A 25,691-nucleotide genomic window follows, 5' to 3' on the forward strand; every position below is an offset into this window, starting at 1 on the left:
ATAGTAGGACATTATCGATAAGGCATGTATTGTAACTAACAAAACTCCCTTACTGTACAGCTAATTTTCCATTAGTTACAGACACCGAAAGATGAGTAGAGAAAGGCATCAAAGGTGTAATAATGGCATGTACAGAGGACTGAGTTTGTAAAAGACAGAACTTGAATATTGAAATGGAATATAGCAAACAATCAGTTGGCGGGACATTGTGGAGAACTGTGGAAACAAAGAAAGACATCAGCAAGACGTGCAATGGAAACCAGTTGGATCCCTGTACCTCCTGCATTGTATCACTGTTGTTCATTTCCCCAATCAAACAACGGCAGACATCAGCACAAATGGTGATTTGATGTGTCAACGTGATCATTGTTAAACTTAGACATCAGTTCATTAAACCACCCTTACCACCGATAAAAAACTAAAGCACACACAAAAACAAAACAAAATGGTTGATTACTAGCTATCCTATTTCAAATCCATGGTGAGCCTACTCGTAAATCTAAGAGTGGGCTTATTTTAAAACTAAAATATAGGGTTGGAGTATTAGTTAGAATTATCACTAATATACTTTAACAGGCACTTCTGTTTTCATTTGTTTCTCATGTCATGGACTGCACTATAACCAGACAAAGCTTTTAGATTATTTCATTAACATTAAAATCAAATCAAATCAGAATTTATTGGTCACGTACACGGTCTGTAGATGTTATCGCAGGTGCAACGAAATGCTTATGTTTCTAGCTCCAACAGTGCAGCAATATCTAGCAATAAAATGTACATTACCAAGTACATACATGTATAACCTTGCTGTTAACTAGCGACGTCTCTCTACCTACTGTACCTCGTTCCTAGTTCTCGCACTCTTGCGCTCTCCCTCTCGCTCACTACCCTGCTTTATGGTAAAATACATAGCACAATCCTTCCTGAAATACATTCACTGTCATATTACCATACCTTCCTATCAGTACCGGGGTAAAAAGTGCAACGTAGCAACATTTAACCATTAAAACACTTACATTTTTTCCCCCTGTCTGGTTGTTGTTACAATTTAGCATCTAATCTACAGATAATCTACACTTAACAGTATTCTGTTCCTAAAATAACAATACTCAACATTAATATTTTGTAGATTCTGCTGTGTGTGTGTGTGTGTGTGTGTGTGTGTGTGTGTGTGTGTGTGTGTGTGTGTGTGTGTGTGTGTGTGTGTGTGTGTGTATATAGTACATATTCATTGATATTTATCAAAATACATCAGTAACACAGGTGTCAGCAGACTACTTAATGTTGAATCCTAAATTGAGATCCTAATCCTCTGAAAGTCCTCCATCACCCCAGGGCAGGGCCAGGAGGGTACAACAGAAACATTGTACGTTTCTTAACCGCAGCAATCTTTAAACACAACAGGAACAGAAAGAGGATATATCTGGGACACAGTGCATTCGGAAAGTATTCAGACCTCTTCACTTATTCTACATTTTGTTACGTTACAGTGTCATGCTGTTTATTATCTATGCATAGCCACTTTACCCCTAACTACATGTACAAATTACCTTGACTAGCCTGTACCCCTGCACATTGACTCGGTACCCCCTGTATACAGCCTCGTTATTGTCATTTGACTTTTTATTACATTTTTTACTAAATATTTTCTTAACTATTTCTTGAACTGCATTGTTGGTTAAGGGCTTGTAACTAAGCGTTTCACAGTAACCTGTTGTAAACGAAGCGTTTCCCCTGTTGTAAACTAAGCGTTTCCCCTGTTGTAAACTAAGCGTTTCACCTGTTGTAAACTAAGCGTTTCACCTGTTGTAAACTAAGCGTTTCCCCTGTTGTAAACTAAGCGTTTCCCCTGTTGTAAACTAAGCGTTTCACCTGTTGTAAACTAAGCGTTTCACCTGTTGTAAACTAAGCGTTTCCCCTGTTGTAAACTAAGCGTTTCACCTGTTGTAAACTAAGCGTTTCACCTGTTGTAAACTAAGCGTTTCCCCTGTTGTAAACTAAGCGTTTCCCCTGTTGTAAACTAAGCGTTTCCCCTGTTGTAAACTAAGCGTTTCACCTGTTGTAAACTAAGCGTTTCACCTGTTGTAAACTAAGCGTTTCACCTGTTGTAAACTAAGCGTTTCACCTGTTGTAAACTAAGCGTTTCACCTGTTGTAAACTAAGCGTTTCCCCTGTTGTAAACTAAGCGTTTCACAGTAACCCTGTTGTAAACTAAGCGTTTCACCTGTTGTAAACTAAGCGTTTCCCCTGTTGTAAACTAAGCGTTTCACCTGTTGTAAACTAAGCGTTTCCCCTGTTGTAAACTAAGCGTTTCCCCTGTTGTAAACTAAGCGTTTCACCTGTTGTAAACTAAGCGTTTCCCCTGTTGTAAACTAAGCGTTTCCCCTGTTGTAAACTAAGCGTTTCCCCTGTTGTAAACTAAGCGTTTCCCCTGTTGTAAACTAAGCGTTTCCCCTGTTGTAAACTAAGCGTTTCACCTGTTGTAAACTAAGCGTTTCCCCTGTTGTAAACTAAGCGTTTCCCCTGTTGTAAACTAAGCGTTTCACCTGTTGTAAACTAAGCGTTTCACCTGTTGTAAACTAAGCGTTTCCCTGTTGTAAACTAAGCGTTTCCCCTGTTGTAAACTAAGCGTTTCCCCTGTTGTAAACTAAGCGTTTCACCTGTTGTAAACTAAGCGTTTCCCCTGTTGTAAACTAAGCGTTTCACCTGTTGTAAACTAAGCGTTTCACCTGTTGTAAACTAAGCGTTTCACCTGTTGTAAACTAAGCGTTTCCCTGTTGTAAACTAAGCGTTTCACCTGTTGTAAACTAAGCGTTTCACCTGTTGTAAACTAAGCGTTTCCCCTGTTGTAAACTAAGCGTTTCACCTGTTGTAAACTAAGCGTTTCACCTGTTGTAAACTAAGCGTTTCCCCTGTTGTAAACTAAGCGTTTCCCCTGTTGTAAACTAAGCGTTTCCCCTGTTGTAAACTAAGTGTTTCCCCTGTTGTAAAATAAGCGTTTCCCCTGTTGTAAACTAAGCGTTTCCCCTGTTGTATTAGCTTTTTATTTTATTATAAAATGTATACCATTTTTTTCCTTCCCCAATCTACACACAATAATGACAAAGCAAAACCAGGTTTTTAGACAAAATAAAAAACGGAAATACCTTTACATAAGTATTCAGACCCTTTACTGTGAGACTCGAAATTGAGCTCAGGTGCATCCTGTTTCCATTGATCATCCTTGATTTGTTCCTACAACTTGATTGGACTCTACCCGTGGTAAATGAAATTGATTGGACATGATTTGGAAATGCACACACTTGTCTATATAAGGTCCCACAGTTGACAGTGCATGTCAGAGCAAAAACCTAGCCAGGAGGTAGAAAGAGTTATCGGTAGAGCACCGAGACAGGATTGTGTCGAGGCACAGATCTGGGGAAGGGTACCAACACATTTCTGCAGCATTAAAGGTCCCCAAGAACAAAGTGGCCTCCATCATTCTCAAATGGAAGAATCTTGGAACCACCAAGACTCTACCTAGAGCTGGCCACCCAATCGGGATAGAAGGGCCTTGGTCAGGGAGGTGACCAAGAACCCGAAGTTCACTCTGTGGAAATGGGAGTACCTTCTCTACAGCACTCCACCAATCAGGCCTTCATGGTAGAGAGGCCAGATCGAATCCACTCCCCAGTAAAAGGTGCATGACAGCCCACTTGGAGTTTGACAAAAGACACCTAAAGGACTCGGACCATAAGAAACAAGATTTTCTGGTCTGATGAAACCAAGAATGAACTCTTTGGCCTGAATGCCAAATGTTACGTCTTGAGGAAACCAGGCACCGCTCATCACCTGGCCAATACCATCCCTATGGTGAAGCACGGTGGTGGCAGCATCATGCTGTGGGATGTTGTTCAGAGGGAGGGACTGGGAGACCAGTCAGGATTGAGGGAAAGATGAAAGGAGCAAGAGATCCTTGATGAGAGAGATCCTTGATGAAAACCTGCTCCAGAGCGCTCAGGACCTCAGATGGGTGAAGGTTCACCTTCCAACAGGACAACGAACCTAAGCACACAGCCAAGACAACTCAGGAGTGGTCTCGGGACAAGTCTCAATGTCCTTGAGTGACCCAGCCAGAGGCCGGACTTCAAATCAAATCAATGAGCTGAAAACAACAAGTGTAGAACTTACCGTGAAATGCTTACTTACAAGCCCTTAACCAACAGTGCAGTTCAAGAACAGTTAAAAAATAAAATAAAAGAATAACAAAAAGTAACACAATAACGAGGCTATATACAGGGGGTACCGGTACAGAGTCTGTGTGTGGTGGTACAGGTTAGTTGAGGTCATTTGTACATGTAGGTAAGGGTGAAGTGACTTTGCATAGATAATAAACAGCGAATAGCAGCAGTGTACAAAACAAATGGGTCAATGTAATAGTACGGTGGCTATTTGATTATTTTTTCAGCAGTCTTATGGCTTAGGGGTAGAAGCTGTTGAAGAGCCTTTTGGTCCGAGACATGGCGCTCCGTTAACGCTTGACGTGCGGTAGCAGAGAAAACAGTCTATGACTTGAGTGACTGCCTATTATATAGGTCCTGGATGGCAGGAATCTTGGCCCCAGTGATATACTGGGCCGTACGCACTACCATCTGTAGCACCTTACGGTGAGATGCCCGAGCAAGTTGTCATACCAGGCGGTGATGCAACCGGTCAGGATGCTCTCAATGGTGCAGCCGTAGAACTTTTTGAGAATCTGGGGACCCATGCCGAATCTTTTCAGTCTCCTGAGAGGGAAAAGGTTTTGTCGTGCCCTTTTCACGACTGTCTTGGTCTGTTTGGACCAACTTGAAACTCTTCCCGCTCCACTACAGCCCCGTTGATGTTAAGGGCGGCTTGTTCGGCCCGCAGCAAAAGACCTTGTGAAGATGCTGGAGGAAACAGGTACAAAATTATCTATATCCACAGTAAAACGAATCCTATATCGACATAACCTGAAAGGACGTTCGACAAGGAAGAAGCCACTGCTCCAAAACCGCCATAAAAAAAGCCAGACTATGGTTTGCAACTGCACATGGGGACAAAGACTGTACTTTTTGGAGAAATGTCCTCTGGTCTGATGAAACAAAAATAGAACTGTTTGGCCATAATGACCATCGTTATGTTAGGAGGAAAAAGGGTGAGGCTTGCAAGCCAAAGAATACCATCCCCAACCGTGAAGCACAGGACGCACAGGGGTGGTAGCATCATGTTGTTGGGGGTGCTTTGCTGCAGGAGGAACTGGTGTACTTCACAAAATAGATGGCAACATGAGGAAGGAAAAATATGCAGATATATTAAAGCAACATTTCAAGACATCAGTCAGGAAGTCAAAGCTTGGTCGCAAATGGATCTTCCAAATGGACAATGACCCCAAGCATACTTCCAAAGTCATGGCAAAATAGCGTAAGGACAACAACGTCAAGGTATTAGAGTGGCCATCACAAAGCCCTGACCTCAATCCCATAGAAAATTTGCGGGCAGAACTGAAAAAGCGTGTGTGAGCAAGGAGGCCTACAAACCCGACTCAGTTACACCAGCTCTGTCAGGAGGAATGAGCCAAAATTCACCAAACTTATTGTGGGAAGCTTGTGGAAGGCTACCCAAAACGTTTGACCCAAGTTAAACCATTCAAAAGGCAATGCTAGCAAATACTAATTGAGTGTATGTAAACGTCTGACCCACTGGGAATGTGATGAAAGAAATGAAAGCTGAAATAAATCATTCTTTCTACTATTATTCTGACATTTCACATTGTTAAAATAAAGTGGTGATCCTAACTGACCTAAGACAGGGCATTTTTACTCTAGTTAAATGTCAGGAATTGTGAAAAACTGAGTTTAAATGTACTTGGATAAGGTGTATGTAAACTTCCGACTTCAACTGTATGTCATTATGGGGTATTGTGTGTAGATTGATGAGGGGAAAAAACATTTAATCCATTTTAGGATAAGGCTGTAAAGTAGCAAAATGTGGAAAAAGTGAAGGGGTCTGAATACTTTACGAATGCACTGTAAATAACCCCCTTCTCTTAAACAAAACACCTACATTACATAACTTTTTTTTTTGCAGAACTTCTCAATACATGATTGTGTGAAAGACGAGATTGGTGTCTGCCTGTCCTTATGTGGAAGCGAGGGATGAAAGGAGGAGGGAAGAGAGAAAGAGATGCGGGTTGTATTGTATCCTCAGGTGTAGACTTAGCTGCCCTGCTGCGTCTGGCCGTGCATGTGTTTGGCGACGTCATACACATACATGATGTCCGGCCTCTTCTCTGGGTCGGGGTTAATACACATATCTACCACCTTCCTCAGCTAGATGGAGAGAGGAAGAAGAGGGAGAGAGGAGTGGAAAGAGAGGGGTGGGGCAGAGAGAGGGAGCGAGAGAGAGAGATGGAGACAGAAAACAGAGAGAGGAAGACAGAGATATCAGCTATTAGACAGTATACTGAGAGACAGCACAAAGTGAGCCGCCTGTCTCGTGTTAAAAGAACATTCCAGACAAATGAACAAATCTAATGACAGAAAAACAAATCTCTCATTGTCACCCTCTTCCTGTTTCAATAGCAGCTAACAAACTACAGGTGTGGTAACAAAATACAGCAGGGGGGGGGGGTAAGTATGTTAATATCCCTACGGATATTGTGAATCGACTTCCAGCCAACCTGAGAGAGAGAGAGACACACACACACACACACACACACACACACACACACAGCCAAATCAGGCAGAGACATATGCACGTGTATTACATAAAGACACACACACCGTCTCGGAGACAGCCTTTACATTTGAAGCCGAGCGGAGCCACTGATTGGAGCAGATAGACGGTTCAGAGGTGGAACAGCGACCACCATCATAAAAAAAAACAAGGTAAAAAATTAAGATCGAAAGCTCCTGTGTAAGGTCACTATGGTAACCGCCTGCCAACTTCCTGGCTGCTGTTGCGTGGCGCTAGGCCCGGCGAGTCCTCGTTATGCAGTGTACGGTGTGTGTCAAATCAAATGGTATTCGTCACATGAGCCGAAAACAACTGGTGTAGAACTTTATAGTGAAATGCTTGCTTTCGAGCCGTTCCCAACGATGCAGGGTTTAAAAATAATAATAAAAATAAAAAGTAACGAGAAATAAAATAAAATACACAAGAATGGAGCTATATACAGAGAGTATCAGATCAATGTGCAGAGGTATATGATATTTGAGGTAAACATGTACAAGAAGACAGGGTAGTGACTAGGCATCAGGATAGATAATAATAATAAGAGTAAAATAAAGAACAGAGTAGCAGCTCAATAAAGAACAGTGTAAAAGTGAGTGTGTGTGCGCGCGTGTGTGTGTCAGGGTGTGTGTGTGTGATGCAAATGCAAACAGTCTTAGTCCCACAGAATGGAGAAAGAGGGGGATTAGCGATGAAGAGATTCAGATATGTAAAAGACTGATTTGCCTCTTCGCAGCAGAGAGATGGAGGGGGGACGGAGGGATGGTGTCAGGTGGAGGGGGGAGAGAAGGGGGGAGCAAACGGAGGAGACAGTAAATGACACAACAAAGATGAGCAGCTGACAGTTTCCTGCCGATGCTTCAGGAGCATTGTTTATATCCAGACAGTCGCTGCAGGCAACACCCATCCCATCCCTCCATCTCCATATCTCGCTCTTTCCCTTCCCATCTCTCTCTTTCCTGGATGTGGTGATAGAGGGGTGATATGGAGGCTGGGTGGGGGAAGATGGGTAGCGACTAGCGAGACTCATGCACGCACGCACACACATTATAGGCAGAAACTTAAGCCGGAAGTTCCCTTGGTAAGAACTGTTCAATGTTGGTCTGACCAATTAGAATCTATGCTTCAAGATTATTTTGATCACGCGGACTGGGAAATGTTCCGGGTCGCCTCTGGGAATTGTATTGACGTATACAGACTCGGTGCCTGGGTTAATCAGGAAATGGAGAGAGGATGTTGTTCCTACTGGGATGATTAAAACTTATGCAAACCAAAAAAACATGGATAGGTGGCAGCATTCGTGCAAAACTGAAAGAGCGAACCACCACATTTAACCATGGCAAGGTGACTGGGAAAATGGACGCGTACAAACAGACCATCTATGTCCTCCGTAAGGCAATCAATGAGGAAAAACAACAGTACAGGGACAAGGCTGAGACGCAATTTAACGGCTCCTACACAAGACGCATGTGGAAGGGAGTCCAGAAAAATCACAGACTATAAAGGGAAAGCCGGCCACGTCGTGGACACACCTCCTCGCTCCTGGACAAGCTAAACACCTTTGCCCGCTTTGAGGGGGAAAAAAACACGGAGCTGGCGACGCGGGCCCCCACCGCTCACGAGGACTGTGTGCCCCCCGATCTCCGTGGCCAACTTAAGACATTAAAGCGTGTTCACCTTCGCAAAGCTTCCAAGCAGCATCCTCAGAGCATGTGCAGACCTGCTGGCGGGTGTGTTTACAGACATATTCAATCTCTCCCCCATCCCAGTCTGTTGTCCCCACTTGCTTCAAAATGCCCACCTGTACCCAAGAAAGGGAAGGTAACTGAACTAAACAAGGCCACAGTAAGCATGTCATTCCCCACGAATGATGTCTCCCAGTCCCGCTGAAAAACATCCCCACAGCATGATGCTACCACCACCATGCATCAGCTTAGGGATGGTGCCAGGTTTCCTCCAGGCGTGATGCTTGGCGTTCAAGCCAAAAAGTTCAACCTTGGTTTCATCAGACCAGAGAATCTTGTTTCTCATGGTCTGAGAGTCTTTAGGTGCCTTTTGGCAAACTCTAAGTGGGCTGAGGAGTGGCTTCCATCTGGCCACTTTACCTATAAAGGCCTGATTGGTGGAGTTCTGCAGAGATGGTTGTCCTTCTGGAAGGTTCTCCCATCTCCTCAGAGGAACTCTGGAGCTCTGTCAGAGTGACCATTGGGTTATTGGTCACCTCCCTGACTAAGGCCCTTCTCCCCCAATTGCTCAGTTTGGCAGGGCGCACAGTTCTAGGAAGAGTCGTGGTGGATCCAAACTTCTTCCACTTAAGAATGATGGAGGACACTGTTCTTGGGGATCTTCAATGGTGCATAAATGTTTTGGTACCCTTCCCCAGATCTACGGACAATCCCTTCGACTGCATGGCTTGGTTTTTCCTCTGACATGCACTGTCAACTGTGGGATCTTATATAGACAGCTGTGTGCCTTTCCAAATCATGTCCAATCAATTGAATTTACCACAGGGGGACTCCAATCAATTTGTAGAAACATCTCAAGGATGATCAATGGAAACAGGATGCAACTGAGGATGCAACTTAATTTCAAGTCTCATAGCAAAGGATCTGAATACATACTTCTGTAAATAAGATGGTCACTCGACCAAAAAATAAATATACATTTATACAATTCCAAAAATGTATTTTGCCTATTGCTTGCCTTCAACATTTAATAAAACAATTGATCTAAATCAACTACATTTCCCTAACAACAAAATACACCTACCCCCTACAAATGTCAATTCATTATAACCCACATATGAATTAACAAGAGACGTGCTGTAGCCTGCACATAGACTACATAAGGTAAAATGTAGGTACAGTACTGCATTGTATATTAAATCGCCGCCTGGCGGTGACTCTAAATATTTTTCAGATATTCAAATCCTCCTGTTAAAGGATTTTTTCCCTCATGCAATGAAAAGTGTCAAATTAAGATCTGACATCTGTATAGTTGGATCTATAGTGAGGTCTGAAATTATGTATATGAAAAATGTATATTTTTGACAAAAATAAAATTGGGGAAATTATATTATTCTTTACGTATACAATTGCTCAGAGAAGTAATATATATGTTCTCAAAAAGATAGGGGTCAAGATTATCGACACCCCTGTTTGGAATACCTTTCAAAACAGGATAATGGCACTGGGCCTTTTTCTAAAATGTTTGATGAGTTGGAGAACACATTGGGAGGGATCTTAGACCATTACTCCTCACAGAATACTTCCAGATTCTTGATATCCTTCATCTGTGCTTATGTACTGCCCTCTTCAATTCAAACCACAGGTTTTTAATGGGTTTCAAGTCCAGAGACTGAGACATGCCATTGCAAAATTTCCCAAAAGCATCTGAAGGCAAAGTTCATTGTTAGAACCTTCGTAGGAGCACCGTTATATCGCCGAGCTGTTCACAAAACCATTGCATTAACGTTGCTCTTGAAAACGCTCGTAATCTAACGCCTGCCTCAGACCACTCGTGGAACAGCTAATTTTGTCGTTAGATGGTTTTTTTTGTCCATCAGCATCACTTTATACACAGACAATCTCCACTAAACATAGAATCACATGGTTTATGTCTTTCGGTCCTCACCGATAACCTCAGAACAAAGTTGACTAAAATACAAAGTTGCCAATGTCTGCGCAATTGATACAAACAAGCGACATATAAAAACATACTTCAAATAAAAACTGAGATGACTGCATTAAAATATAAATACAGTTCATACAGTTCACATTTCATGTTCAGAGTTCTATTTTGCTACTCGTAGGCTACCGTCCGTAATATGTCCCTATATATTTCGCGCTGTGCAGCCTAGCATGTGCGCAATGAGGTGCCAAATCTCGATTTAGTGCATGATTCTGGGAAGACATTACAATAAGCCGTGTCAATATTTGCAGCCTTAGGTAATATCTTTCTAGGAGCTGAACTGTCATCAGTATGGTGCAATAATTCTAATGTTAAGGTAAGATTTGAATGGAGAGCAGACCCGGAGGCAGCGTTGCCTTTCGACCCAATCAGATTCGACACACAAGCCTCAAACGACACACTTAGAAAACGACCTCTCTGCGTGGTGTTCTGGGAAAGATGCATCGTTAAAAACACTCCTAAGCCTACGTAACTTTCACTATCGGGAATCCGGGCCCTGGAAGGATTCTGTATGGAGGAATTGTCTAAGATCCCTCCCAATGTGTTCTCCAACTCATTTTAGAAAAAGGCTCAGTGCCATTATCCTCACAAGGATATATATTGTATTGAAAGGTATTGAAAACAGGGGTGTCAATAAATTTGACCCCTTGCTTTTTTAAAGAAAATAACAGTATTACTTGTTAAACAAAATCGTTCTCAGAGTAATTGCATTAGTATCAAATAATATAATTTACAAAATGTTGTATACAACATAGCTCAATACTTGAATTAAGCAGTCATTTCTGCTCATCTTTATCAAGGGTGTCAATAATTCCAGACCCCACAGTACGATGAGTTGATTTGGGGGTGAGAGAAAGGGAGGGATGGTAGGGTGAAAGAGGGTAAAGTGGGTGTTGAAGCGGTACCTCTTCAGAGTAGTGGTCGGAAGGGAGCGGAGGGTAGTCACACTGCTCTATCTTCTTACACAGAGAGTACAGGTTCATCTTATCGCCATAGAACGGGCTCTGGAGAGCTGCCATCTGAGGGAGGCAGAGAGAAATCATTTAGTGACACACATTTTCTGCTTAGTGGAAGACAAACAACACACTACTGAAACACTACTACACTATCTGAATGTGGCCTTCTCAATGACCATTGGACTTAAAGGGATACCTCAGGATTTTGGCAATGAGGACCTTTATCTACTTCCCCAGAGCTAGATGAACTTGCGCATGCCATTTTTATCTCTCTGTTTCCAGTATGAAGACTGTAGCCACAAAGAGGATGAATAGTGGCGGAGAGGGGAAGGAGGCTATAGGGAGGGTGGAGAAAGGGGGAGGCTGGGAAGAGCTAGGAGAGGAGAGGCAGACATTAGCAGAAGTAGCCATTGAGACTGGTGTCACTTTTCTTCCAGTTGTTACACTCTCTCTCCCCCTGTCCTCTCTCTTCCTCACACCAGCTTTATAATTTACCACCGCTTAATCAAGCAACTGGAAAATTGCCCAGCAACGAGGGGAGGATAGAAAACGAGACACATTGCTTCCATTGAAGCAGTTACTATACCCCTCTCTCCATCCCTTGGCCCATCCCTCCATCTCAGAGTGCCAACAGGAGGAGATAAAATAGAGATCAAGGAGCCCAATGAGTGGTGGATATTGTTAAGACAGCCTCTGTCACATCGGCCAATGAGAAATAAGGATGATTGTGCTAGAATCTCAGCAGGAAGTCTCTCCCCTGGACATTCCCCACGCTGCACCATCACTTACCCACACTAGCACAGTGTGTGGGGCAGGGGGATATGTAGGGTTACTGCATGTATTCCGAGAGAGAGAGAGCGAGCGAGCTAATGACAGAGAGAGGAGAAAGAGAGAGAAGAGAGAAAAACAGAGAAAGGAGGGGGAGGCAGGCAGCAGCTGTAGCCAGTAAAGGGTTAAACAAGGACCATGGTATTTTCCTGAATCTTCTTCTTTTGACAGATGAAAAATGTCAACTGTCCTGTTTGTATTTGGGAATTTTTGCACTATTCATCTGGTTCATTAATGTCTGCTACTCCTGGCCCCTGACAGCTGCCGGCCCTGCACACACACGAACACACAGGCTCATTTCAGGTTGGGCGAAATGATTGACTCGCTCTATGACCTCCGGGGGCTGGTGTGTGTGTGTGTGTGTAGGAAGGAGGGGGGTCAGCTCATTGGTATTCCAGGGTCGTCTTCCTCACACGCACGCCTGCTGTCTGTCTGTCTAAGGGGCTGCTAGTGGCACACACACATACACACACAAACACCTCAATTTCTCTCTCGCTGGTTCTTTGCATCCTCCTCTACCCTCTAGCTGTCCAGTGTATGTGTGTTCGTGTGTGTCCTCTATAGTTCAGCTTGTGTGTAAGCATGAGGCCCTAGCCGTGTTAAAGAGAATGTATAAGGAGGTCTAGCTTCTCTTAATGAATATTGATCCCTCTGCATTAATCCCTCTCTATTATCTATCTAGCTCTCCCCCTCTCCTTCCTCACTCAACTGTTGTAAAGAACTACATTTCAGATGCAATCACTTTTTCTTTCATTTTTCTTTCTTTCCGTAGTCATAGAACATGACAAATGATGTGGGAAAAAAGAACGTAAATGTCTGTTAATCTGCTGTATTAACGTACTGTATAAATTATTGCAGGCCTAGCTGAGAAAAGGAAAGGGAGATAATGTAAGTGTGGACGAGCACACAAATTAATTCACTAAGCAATGACATTAAACTCTGACAGTAGGGAGAGGAGTGGGGAGAGCAGGAACAAAAGTAAAGCTCAGTGGATAACTAACACTGGAATACTATATGAAGCCTTTCAAATCAAATCACATTTATTTATATAGCCCTTCGTACATCAGCTGATATCTCAAAGTGCTGTACAGAAACCCAGCCTAAAACCCCAAACAGCAAGCAATGCAGGTGTAGAAGCACGGTGGCTAGGAAAAACTCCCTAGAAAGGCCAAAACCTAGGAAGAAACCTAGAGAGGAACCAGGCTATGTGGGGTGGCCAGTCCTCTTCTGGCTGTGCCGGGTGGAGATTATAACAGAACATGGCCAAGATGTTCAAATGTTCATAAATGACCAGCATGGTCCAATAATAATAAGGCAGAACAGTTAAAACTGGAGCAGCAGCACGGCCAGGTGGACTGGAGACAAAAAGGAGTCATCATGTCAGGTAGTCCTGAGGCATGGTCCTAGGGCTCAGGTCCTCCGAGAGAGAGAAAGAAAGAATTAGAGAGCACACTTAAATTCACACAGGACACCGAATAGGACAGGGGAAGTACTCCAGATATAACAAACTGACCCTAGCCCCCCGACACAAACTACTGCAGCATAAATACTGGAGGCTGAGACAGGAGGGGTCAGGAGACACTGTGGCCCCATCCGAGGACACCCCCGGACAGGGCCAAACAGGAAGGATATAACCCCACCCACTTTGCCAAAGCACAGCCCCCACACCACTAGAGGGATATCTTCAACCACCATCCTGAGACAAGGCTGAGTATAGCCTACAAAGATCTCCGCCACGGCACAACCCAAGGGGGGGCTCCAACCCAGACAGGAAGATCACAACAGTGACTCAACCCACTCAGGTGACGCACCCCTCCCAGGGACGGTATGAGAGAGCCCCAGTAAGCCAGTGACTCAGCCCCTGTAATAGGGTTAGAGGCAGAGAATCCCAGTGGAAAGAGGGGAACCGGCCAGGCAGAGACAGCAAGGATGGTTCGTTGCTCCGGAGCCTTTCCGTTCACCTTCCCACTCCTGGGCCAGACTACACTCAATCATATGACCCACTGAAGAGATGAGTTTTCAGTAAAGACTTAAAGGTTGAGAACGAGTTTGCGTCTCTGACATGGGTAGGCAGACCGTTCCATAAAAATGGAGCTCTACAGGAGAAAGCCCTGCCTCCGGCTGTTTGCTTAGAAATTCTAGGGACAATTAGGAGGCCTGCGTCTTGTGACCATAGCAAACGTGTAGGTATGTACGGCAGGACCAAATCAAAGAGATAGGTAGGAGCAAGCACATGTAATGCTTTGTAGGTTAGCAGTAAAACCTTGAAATCAGCCCTTGCTTTGACAGGAAGCCAGTGTAGGGAGGCTAGCACTGGAGTAATATGATCACATTTTTTGGTTCTAGTCAGGATTCTAGCAGCCGTATTTAGCACTAACTGAAGTTTATTTAGTGCTTTATCCGGGTAGCCGGAAAGTAGAGCATTGCAGTCGTCTAACCTAGAAGTGACAAAAACATGGATTCATTTTCCTGCATTTTTGGACAGAAAGTTTCTGATTTTTGCAATGTTACGTAGATGGAAAAAAGCTGTCCTTGAAATGGTTTTGATATGTTCGTCAAAACAGAAATCAGGGTCCAGAGGTCCTTCACAGTTTTATTTGAGACGACTGTACAACCATTAAGATTAATTCTCAGATTCAACAGAAGATCTCTTTGTTTCTTGGGACCTAGAACAAGCATCTCTGTTTTGTCCGAGTTTAAAAGTAGAAAGTTTGCAGCCATCCACTTCCTTATGTCTGAAACACATGCTTATAGCGAGGGCAATTTTGGGGCTTCACCATGTTTCATTGAAATGTACAGCTGTGTGTCATCCGCATAGCAGTGAAAGTTAACATTATGTTTTCGAATGACATCCCCAACAGGTAAAATATATAGTGAAATCAATAGTGGTCCTAAAACGGAACCTTAAGGAACACCGACATTTACAGTTGAATTTTCAGAGGACAAACCATTCACAGAGACAAACTGATATTTTTCCGACAAGATAAGATCTAAACCAAGCAAGAACTTGTCCTTGAAGACCAATTTGGGTTTCCAATCTCTCCAAAAGAATGTGGTGATCGATGGTATCAAAAGCAGCACTAAGGTCTAGGAGCACGAGGACAGATGCAGAGCCTCGGTCTGATGCCATTAAAAGGTAATTTACCACCTTCACAAGTGCAGTCTCAGTGCTATGATGGGGTCTAAAACCAGACTGAAGCGTTTCGTATACATTGTTTGTCTTCAGGAAGGTAGTGAGTTGCTGCGCAACAGCCTTTTCTAAAAATGTTGAAAGAAATGGAAGATTCGATATAGGCCGATAGTTTTTTATATTTTCTGGGTCAAGGTTTGGCTTTTTCAAGAGAGGCTTTATTACTGCCGCTTTTAGTGAGTTTGGTACACATCCGGTGGATAGAGAGCTGTTTATTATGTTCAACATAAGAGGGCCAAGCACAGGAAGCAGCTCTTTTAGTACTTTAGTTGGAATATGGTCCAGTATGCAGCTTGAAGGTTTAGAGGCCATGATTATTTTCATCATTGTGTCAAGAGATCTATTACTAAAACACTTGAGCGTCTCTCTTGATCCTAGGTCCTGGCAGAGTTGTGCAGACTCAGGACAACTGAGCTTTGAAGGAATACGCAGATTTAAAGAGGAGACCGTAATTTGCTTTCTAATAATCATGAGCTTTTCCTCAAAGAAGTTCATGAATTTATCACTGCTAAAGTGAAAGCTATCCTCTCTTGGGGAATGCTGCTTTTTAGTTAGCTTTGCGACAGTATCAAAAAGGAATTTCGGATTGTTCTTATTTTCCTCAATTAAGTTAGTAAAATAGGATGATCGAGCAGCAGTAAGCAGTAATATATGTTAAAAGTTAAAGTGAAATGAAACTGTGTTTACAGAAGACCTACACGGGTGCTTTTAAGGACTTATAGCTGTTATCTAAAATGAACTTACTTTGACTGATATCTTAAAAAGTTTTATTGGACTAGGCAGGTCAGTTAAGAACAAATTCTTATTTACAATTACGGCCTACCCCGGGCCAAACCCGGACAATGCTGGGCCAATTGTGCGCCGCCCTATGGGACTCACCAATCATGGCCGGAATCAGGGACTGTAATGACGCCTCTTGCACTGAGATGCAGTGCCTTAGATCGCTCCGCCACTCGGGAGACAGATGTATAGATACAACAAGGACACAGAAGATCTCTCACAACTTATTTGGGGGAGGGGCAGTATTTTCACGCCCAGGATGAAAAGCATGACCAGAGTAAACTGCATGCTATTCAGGCCCAGATGCTAGGATATGCCTATTAGATTTGGATAGAAAACACTCCGAAGTTTCTAAAACTATTTGAATGATCTGTGAGTATAACAGAACTCATATGGCAGGCAAAAATCTGAGAAAAATCCAACCAAGAAGTGGGAAATCTGAGGTTTGTAGGTTTTCAAGTCTTAGCCTATCCATATTATCATATTGCACTTCCTAAGGCTTCCACTAGATGTCAACAGTCTTTAGAACCTTGTTTCAGGCTTCTACTGTGAGGTGGTAGAGAATGAGAGCTGATTGAGTCATGGGTCTGCCAGAAGGCCATATGCTCAGTCAGGCGCGCGCCCGAGAGCGTTAGTTCCGTTCCCTTTCATTTCTAAAGACAAAGGAATTCTCCGGTTGAAACATTGAAGATTGATGATAAAAACATCCTAAAGATTGATTATATACATCGTTTGACATGTTTCTACGAACTGTAATAAAATTTTTGACTTTGTCTGGACCTAGTGCCTGCGCATTTGGATTACTGTGCTAAATGCGTGAACAAAAAGGAGGTATTTGGACATAATTGATGGACTTTATCGAACAAAACTAACATTTATTGTAGAACTGGGATTCCTGGGAGTGCATTCTGGTGAAGATCATCAAAGGTAAGTGAATATTTATAATGCTACTCAGATTATTCCATGGTGTGCTTTTTCCGTAAAGCTTTTTTTGAAATCTGACACAGCGGTTGCATTAAGGAGAAGTATATCTTTAATTCCATGCATAACACTTGTATTTTCATCAATATTTATGATGAGTATTTCTGTAAATTGACGTAGCTCTGCACTTTCACCGGATGTTTTGGAGGCAAAACATAACGTGCCAATTTATACAGAGATTTTGGGATGTAAATATGACATTTATCAAACATGTATGTATTGTGTAACATGAAGTCCTATGAGTGTCTTTTGATGAAGATCATCAAAGGTTAGTGATTAATTTTCTCTATTTCTACTTTTTGTGACTCCTCTCTTTGACTGGAAAAATGGCTGTGTATTTTTGTGACTAGGTACTGACCTAACATAATTGCATGGTATGCTTTTGTCGTAAAGCCTTTTTGAAATCGGACACTGTGGTGGGATTAACAAGTTTATCTTTAAAATGGTGTATAATACATGTATGGTTGAGGAATTTTAAATATGAGATTTCTGTTGTTTGAATTTGGCGCTCTGCACTTTCACTGGATGTTGGTCAGGTGGGACATTAGCATACCACGTACCCTAGAGAGGTTCAATCTTTAGCATGTTCTCATCTTGTATTTGTCCCATTTAAAAGGTCAAACACACAGTGGCATAAAGCTATATGTGGAGGGAAGTGAGAGGAGAGTGGTTTCAAACAGAAACATGTGGTCCAAAAGAGAGAGACATCAAGACTTAAACTGGTGTGTTCATGTTGACGGTAAAACTTTAAAACCTCTTAAGGATTAGCCCCTTTTCCCCCCAATTGTCAACCTAAAATGACATACCCAAATCTAACTGCCTGTAGCTCAGGACCTGAAGCAAGCATATGCATATTTGTGATACCATTTGAAAGGAAACACTGAAGTTTGTGGAAATGTTAAATTAATGTAGGAGAGCATAACACATTAGATCTGGTAAGATATAATACAAAGAAAAAAACATGCGTTTTCAAAACAAATTGCAAGACAAAGGCCATTATATCACTTAGGAGTCTAGGCGCAATTTAGATTTTGGCCACTAGATGGCAGCAGTGTATGTGTAAACCATTAGACTGATCCAATGAACATTTGCATTACTGTTCAAAATGTTGTATCAAGTCTGCCCAAATGTATCGAATTGGTCAACTGATACATTTTTATACTATAGAGAACATACGGAAATGATATAGTAATAAAAAAAAATAACTTTACACACTCCCAGGAATGTCATAAATGATGGCTAATTAGGTTCCCTACAGAAAAGACACTAACCTTCACACATCTAAATGGGGGGGGGGGGTTCAAACTGTAGAACCCAGTTCCTACATTTTAATATAAAATTCTATTTTATCAAACAAAACTATGCTGCATTGTATCTCTGGGTCCCTCAGGAAGACATATCAGAGCAAGATTACTGAATGTGAGTACATTATTTACCTTCAGAAGTAAATAACCAGTTGCCATGATAAAAGTTCTGCTGTTGTGCACTCTCCTCAAACCATAGCATGTTATTTTTTTCACTTTAATAGCTAATGTAAATTGGACAGTGTGGTTAGATTAACAAGAATAACAAGTAACAAGTACGTGTTCTGCCCATATAAAACATGTCTATGTCCAGGGAAATGTTCTTGTTACTTATAAAGTCATGCTAATCACATTAGCGCACATTAGAGACGACCAAGAGTTAGGGATGGGAGAGTTGGAGAGTAACAGGGAGGGGAGGACAGAGAGGAAACTTTTTCTTGTGTGTGAGCTGAAAATGCTAACTTGAGGTCAAATCAAATCAAATGGTATTTGACATGACCGAATACAACAGGTGTTGACCTTTCAGTGAAATGCTTACTTACAAGCCCTTAACCAACAACGCAGTTTTAAGATTTTTTATTAAGAAATAAAAGTAACAAATAATTAAAGAGCAGCAGTAATATAACAATAGCGAGGCTATATACAGGGGGTACCGGTACAGAGTCAAGGCAAGGTGCCGGGGCACCAGTTAGTCGAGGTAATTGAGGTAATATGTACATGTAGGTAGAGTTATTAAAGTGACTATGCATAGATAATAACAGAGAGTAGCAGCAGCGTAAAGGAGGAGGGGGCAATGCAAATAGTCTGGGTAGCCATTTGATTAGATGTTTAGGAGTCTTATGGCTTGGTGTTAGAAGCTGTTTAGAAGCCTCTTGGACCTAGACTTGGCGCTCCTCCCTATAGGCTGTCTCGTCGTTGTCGGTGATCAGGCCTACAACTCGTGTCATCAGCTAATTTAATGACGGTGTTGGAGTCGTGTCTGGCTGTGCAGTCATGAGTGAGCTGGGAGTACAGTAGGGGACTGAGCACGCACCTCTGAGGGGCCCTCGTGTTGAGGATCAGAGTAGGCGGATGTGTTGTTACCAACCCTTATCACCTGGGGGTGGCCCGTCAGGAAGTCCAAAATCCAGTTGCAGAGGGATGTTTAGCCCCAGGGTCCTTAGCTTTGTGATGAGCTTGGGGGCAGTATGGTGTTGAACGCTGAGCTATAGTCAATGAATAGCATTCTCACATAGGTGTTCCTTTTGTCCAGGTGGAAAAGGGCAGTGTGGAGTACAATAATGATTGCATCATCTGTGGAACTGTTAGGGGGTTAAGCAAATTGGAGTTGGTCGAGGGTTTCTGGGATAATGGTGTTGATGTAAGCCATGTCCAGCCATTCAAAGCACTTGGCTACAGACATGAGTGCTATGGGTCGGTAGTCATTTAGGCAGGTTACCTTAGTGTTCTTGGGCATAGGGACTATGGTGGTCTGCTTGAAACATGTTGGTAATACAGACTCAGACAGGGAGAAATTGAAAATGTCAGTGAAGACAGTTGGTTAGCGCATGCTTGGAGTACATGTCCAGGTAATCCGTCTGGCCCTGCGGCCTTTTGAACGTTTACCTGTTTAAAGGTCTTACTCACATCGGCTGCGGAGAGCGTGACCACACTATCATCCGGAACATCTGATGCTCTCATGCATATAGTTACTTGCCTTAAAGCGAGCATAGAAGTAATTTAGCTCGTCTGGTAGGCTAGTGTCACTGGGCAGCTCTCGGCTGTGCTTCCCTTTGTAGTCCGTAATAGTTTGGAAGCCCTCCCACACCCGACAAGCGTCGGAGCCGGTGGAGTACGATTTGATCTTAGTCCTGTATTGACACTTTGCCTGTTTGATGGTTCATCGGAGGGCATAGTGGGATTTCTTATAAACTTCCAGGTTGGAGTCCCGCTCCTTGAAAGTGACTGATGTAGTGTACTCCTCAATGCCATCGGAAGAATCCCAGAACATATTTGAGTCTGTGCTAGCAAAACAGTCCTGTAGCTTAGTATCTGCTTCATCTGACCAGTTTTATATTGACTGTGTCACGGTTTCTTCCTGCTTTAATCTCTGTTCTGACCGTCTCATTCGGACAGAAGAGACGGTAGCAGCAACATTATGTACAAAATAAGTTATAAACAATGAGAAATATATATATATATATATAATTAGCATGGTTGGTTAAGAGTAGAGGTCGACCGATTTATCGGAATGGCAAATTAATTATGGCCGATTTCATAACAATCGGAAATCGGTATTTTTGGTCGATTATTATTTATTTATTTTTTTACACCTTTATTTAATCTTTATTTAACGAGGTAAGTCAGTTAAGAACAAATTCTTATTTTCAATGACAGCCTAGGAACAGTGGGTTAACTGCCTTGTTAAGGGGCAGAAAGACAGATTTTTACCTTGTCAGCTCTGGGATTCAATCTTGCAACCTTACAGTTAACTAGTCCAACGCTCTAACCACCTGCCTCTCATTGCACTCGACGAGGAGCCTGCCTGTTACGCGAATGCAGTAGAAGCCAAGGTAGGTTGCTAGCTAGCATCTTATAAAAAAAACAATCAATCATAATCACTAGTTAACTACATTTACATTTAAGTCATTTAGCAGACGCTCTTATCCAGAGCGACTTACAAATTGGTGCATTCACCTTATGACATCCAGTGGAACAGCCACTTTACAATAGTGCATCTAAATCTTTTAAGGGGGGGGTGGGGGGGTGAGAAGGATTACTTTATCCTATCCTAGGTATTCCTTAAAGAGGTGGGGTTTCAGGTGTCTCCGGAAGGTGGTGATTGACTCCGCTGTCCTGGCGTCGTGAGGGAGTTTGTTCCACCATTGGTTGATGCTAGATAAACTAGTAATATCGTGTCCTGCATTGCATATAATCGATGAAACGCTGGGGGATGATTTAACAAAAGGGCATTTGCAAAAAAAGCACAATCGTTGGACGACTGTACCTAACCATAAACACCAATGCCATTCTTAAAATCAATACACAGAAGTATATATTTTAAACCTGCATATTTAGCTCAAATAAATCCAGGTTAGCAGGCAATATTAACCAGGTGAAATTGTGTCACTTCTCTTGCGTTGCACGTAGAGTCAGGTTATATGCAACAGTTTGGGCAGCCTGGCTCATTGCGAACTAATTTGCCAGAATTTTACGTAATTATGACAAAACATTGAAGGTTGTACAATGTAACAGGAATATTTAGACTTAGGGATGCCACCCGTGAGATAAAATACCGAACTGTTACGTATTTCACTGAAATAATAAACATTTTGTTTCCTGATTGGACCATATTAATGACCAAAGGCTTGTATTTCTGTGTGTTATGTTATAATCAAGTCTATGATTTGATAGAGAAGGCAGCAGCAGGCTCGTAAGCATTCATTCAAACAGCACTTTCGTACATTTTGCCAGCAGCAAGCACAGCGCTGTTTATGACTTCAAGCCTATCAGCCTAATGGCTGGTGTAACCGATGTGAAATGGCTAGCTAGTTAGCGGGGTGCGCGCTAATAGCGTTTCAAACGTCACTCACTCTGAGACTTGGAGTAGATATTCCCCTTGCTCTGCAAGGGCCACAGCTTTTGTGGAGCGATGGGTAACGCTGCTTCGAGTGTGGCTGTTGTCGATGTGTCCCTCGTTCGAGCCCAGGTAGGGGTGAGGAGAGGGACAGGAGCTATACTGTTACACTGGCAATACTAAAGTGCCTATTAGGACATCCAATAATCAAAGGTATATGAAATACCAATGGTAGAGAGAGAAATAGTCCTATAAATACTATATTAACTACAACCTAAAACCTCTTACCTTGGAATATTGAAGTCATGTTAAAAGGAACCACCAACTTTCATATGTTCTCATGTTCTGAGCAAGGAATTCAAACGTTAGCCTTTTTACATGGCACATTTTGCACTTTTACAACACTTTTGTTTTTGCATTATTTAAACCAAATTGAATATGTTTCATTATTTATTTGAGGCTAAATTGATTTTTATTGATGTATTATATAAAGTTAAAATAATTGTTCATTTAGTACTGTTGTAATTGTCATTATTACAAATAAATAAATAAAAATGGCCGATTAATCGGCATCAGCTTTTTTTGGTCCTCCAATAATCGGTATCGGTGTTGAAAAATCATAATTGGTCGACCTCTAGTTAATTAAGAGCCCATTAAACAACCGCCATCCCCTCTGGCGCCATCTTCCAATCGGTAGGTCTGGGCCGGGGAGGGGGTGCAGTGAGACCGCCATATTGACCTACACGTGACCAAATCAAAAAACTAATTTGATTTGTCACATGCTCCGAATACAACAGGTGTTGACCTTAAAGTGAAATACTTACTTTAAATGTTTTATTGGTCACATACACATGGCTAGCAGATGTTTAAGCTTGTGCTTCTAGTTCCAACAGTGCAGTAATATCTAATAAGTAATTTAACAATTTACCAACAACGACCTAATACACATAAATCAGAAGGGGTGAATGAGAATATGTACATATAAATATGGATGAGCGATTGCCGAGCGGCATAGGCAAGGAGCAATAGATGCTATAAAATACAGTATATACATATGATATGAGTAATGTAAGATATGTAAACATTTTTAAAGTGGCATTATTTAGAGTGGCATTGTTTAAAGTGACTAGAGATCCATTTACTAAAGTGGCCAGTGATTAGGTCTCAATGTAGGCAGCAGCCTCTCCGAGTTAGTGATTGCTGTTTAAGAGTCTGGTGGCCTTCTTATAGAAGCTGTTTTTCAGTCTCTCGGTCCCAGCTTTGATGCACCTGCACTGACCTCGCATTCTGGATGGTAGCGGTGTGAACAGGCAGTGGCTCGGGTGGTTGATGTCCTTGATGATCTTTTTGGCCTTCCTGTGACATCAGATGCTGTAGGTGTCATGGAGGTTAGGTAGTTTGCCCCCAGTGATGCTGTTGTGTCATCTGCAAACTTGACGATTGAGTTGGAGGCGTGCATGGCCACGCAGTCGTCGGTGAACAAGGAGTACAGGAGGGGGTTGAACACACCCTTGTGGGACTCAGCGTTGAGGGTGAGCGAAGTGGAGATGTTGTTTCCTACCTTCACCACCTGGAGGCGGCCCGTCAGAAAGTCCAGGACCCAATTGCACAGGGCGGTGTTGAGACCCAGGGCTTCCAGCTTGATGATGAGCTTGGAGGGTACTATGGTGTTGAATTCTGAGCTCTAGTCAATGAACAGCATTCTTACATAGGTATTCCTCTTGTCCAGATCGGATAGAGCATTGGGCAGTGTGCAGTGTGATGGCGATTACATCGTCTGTGGATATGTTGGGGCGGTATGCAAACTGAAGTGGGTCTAGGGTGGCCGGTAACGTGGAAGTGAGATGATCCTTGACTAGTCTCTCAAAACACTTCATGATGACAGAAGTGAGTGCTACAGGGCGGTAGTCATTTAGTTCAGTTATCTTTGCCTTCTTGGGTACAGGAACAACGGTGGCCATCTTGAAGCATGTGGGGACTTGGATAGGGAGCGATTGAATATGTCCGTAAACACACCAGCCAGCTGGTCTGCGCATGCTCAGAGGACGCCGTCTGGGCCAGCAGCCTTGCAAGGGTTAATACGTTTAAATGTTTTACTCACGTTGGCACGGAGAAGGGGCGCAGTCCTTGTTTGTGGGCTGCGACGTTGGCACGGTATTATCCTCAAAGTGGGCAAAGAAGGTGTTTAGTTTGTCTTGTGTACTCCTCAATGCCATCGGAAGAACCCCGGAACATATTCCAGTCTGTGCTAGCAAAACAGTCCTGTAGTTTAGCATCTGCTTCATCTGACCACTTTTTTTATTGACCGATTCACTGGTGCTCACTGCTTTAATTTTTGCTTGTAAACCGGAATTAGGAGGATAGAATTATGGTCAGATCTGACAAATGGAGGGCGAGGGAGAGCTTTCTACGTGTCTCTGTGTTTGGAGTAAAGGGTTTTGAGTGCGGTCTTAGTGCCAGCATCGGCCTGTCGTGGCATGTAGACAGCTACGAAAAATACAGATGAAAAATCTCTTGGTAGATGGTGTGGTCTACAGCTTATAATGAGATACTCTACATCAGGTGGCGCTCCTAGTGGCCAGTTGGTTAAGGGCCAATAAAATGGCTGCCATCTCTCAGGCGCCATCATCAATCTCCAACCTGCTGTTGTCTTTTCCCTCCTGGTCACTAAGGGAGACCACCCCGGCAACTAGGCATCGTCCCGTTACCACAATGCCGGAGGTGGGCAAGGTCAGGTGAATATAATGGGGTGACCTCATCAAACAAACAAACATGCATGCACATGTGGACACGCCCACACACGATCCTCAATCAAACAGTATAGGAGATGCAGACAGAGAGACAATGGCCAGGTATTGTCCCCGTCTTTCACCCATCTAGAACCCCAAGCATAACACTGAAACATGTATGTTCTCTCGCACACACGTTGGACCCTCAGACATTCAAGAACCTTACATCCAACACACACACACACACCTGTAAGACCTGTCCCCCTCGCTCTCCCCTCTCGTGTGGTCTGTAAGGTGGAAAGGGTTCTGAGAGGGTCATTTTACTAGTCAGTATCAGTGCTCAGCACAACCACCCAGTTGATCTGCACCACATGGACATGTCACTGTGAATTCCCTGCTAGCTTCAAACACACAACAGCTCTCATATCCACCTTTATCCCAGTAATGTGTGTGGGTATGGGTTTCTGTGTACATTATGCCACAGTACAGTATATGTGTATACGTTACCTCGTAGAGCAGGCAGCCTAGAGACCAGATGTCAGATTTGAAGTTGTATCCGTTTTCATGTATTCTCTCTGGAGACATGTAGTACGGGGTCCCGACTGGAACAGACAGACAGGGAGAGAGAGAGCGAGACATTAGCCTGTTGCCTCTCCAACCTAGCCATTCCAGCACACCACATATGTCCCAACGCACACAACCTCAGAGAGAGAGTGAGAAGGGCAGAAAAAGATATCCAAGAGATCTCACAAACACACACATGCATGCGAACTGCTAGTCCACTACATCACAGCTCTGGTTCAGCTCTCGTTAACATACCTCATCATGATCAGAAACAGGAGTCAAACAGACATTACACTCTGGCTCTGAAACTCAATAATCCCAATGCCATGCTGCCTGGCCCAGGTCCAGACCACACAATCATATAGTACAATCACACAG

General features: G+C 43.0%; 1 protein-coding gene across 50 annotated transcripts in view; it reads right to left on the reverse strand.

Annotated features, from left to right (window-relative positions):
- Nucleotides 1-1,136: 1,136 nt before the first annotated feature.
- Nucleotides 1,137-25,691, reverse strand: part of LOC118358892 (serine/threonine-protein kinase Nek7-like) — a 133,153-nt gene continuing 108,598 nt past the window's right edge. Inside the window, exons 8-14 of one of the 50 annotated variants that reach the window (XM_052480157.1) lie at nt 25,257-25,351; nt 11,331-11,444; nt 2,798-6,332; nt 2,661-2,729; nt 2,340-2,408; nt 2,225-2,293; nt 1,137-2,171 (exon numbers count right to left, since the gene is read on the reverse strand). In XM_052480157.1, coding sequence (XP_052336117.1) covers nt 6,219-6,332; nt 11,331-11,444; nt 25,257-25,351 — 323 coding nt within the window. In that variant the 3' untranslated portion in view covers nt 1,137-2,171; nt 2,225-2,293; nt 2,340-2,408; nt 2,661-2,729; nt 2,798-6,218. Of the gene's footprint in view, nt 2,172-2,224; nt 2,570-2,660; nt 2,730-2,797; nt 6,333-11,330; nt 11,445-25,256; nt 25,352-25,691 lie in introns of all 50 variants that reach the window. The other 49 variants (XM_052480160.1, XM_052480155.1, XM_052480167.1 and 46 more) reach the window with 49 other exon arrangements.

Source organism: Oncorhynchus keta, chromosome 26 (genome assembly GCF_023373465.1).
Source record: "Oncorhynchus keta strain PuntledgeMale-10-30-2019 chromosome 26, Oket_V2, whole genome shotgun sequence".
In the NCBI taxonomy this organism is placed as follows: Eukaryota; Metazoa; Chordata; class Actinopteri; order Salmoniformes; family Salmonidae; genus Oncorhynchus; species Oncorhynchus keta.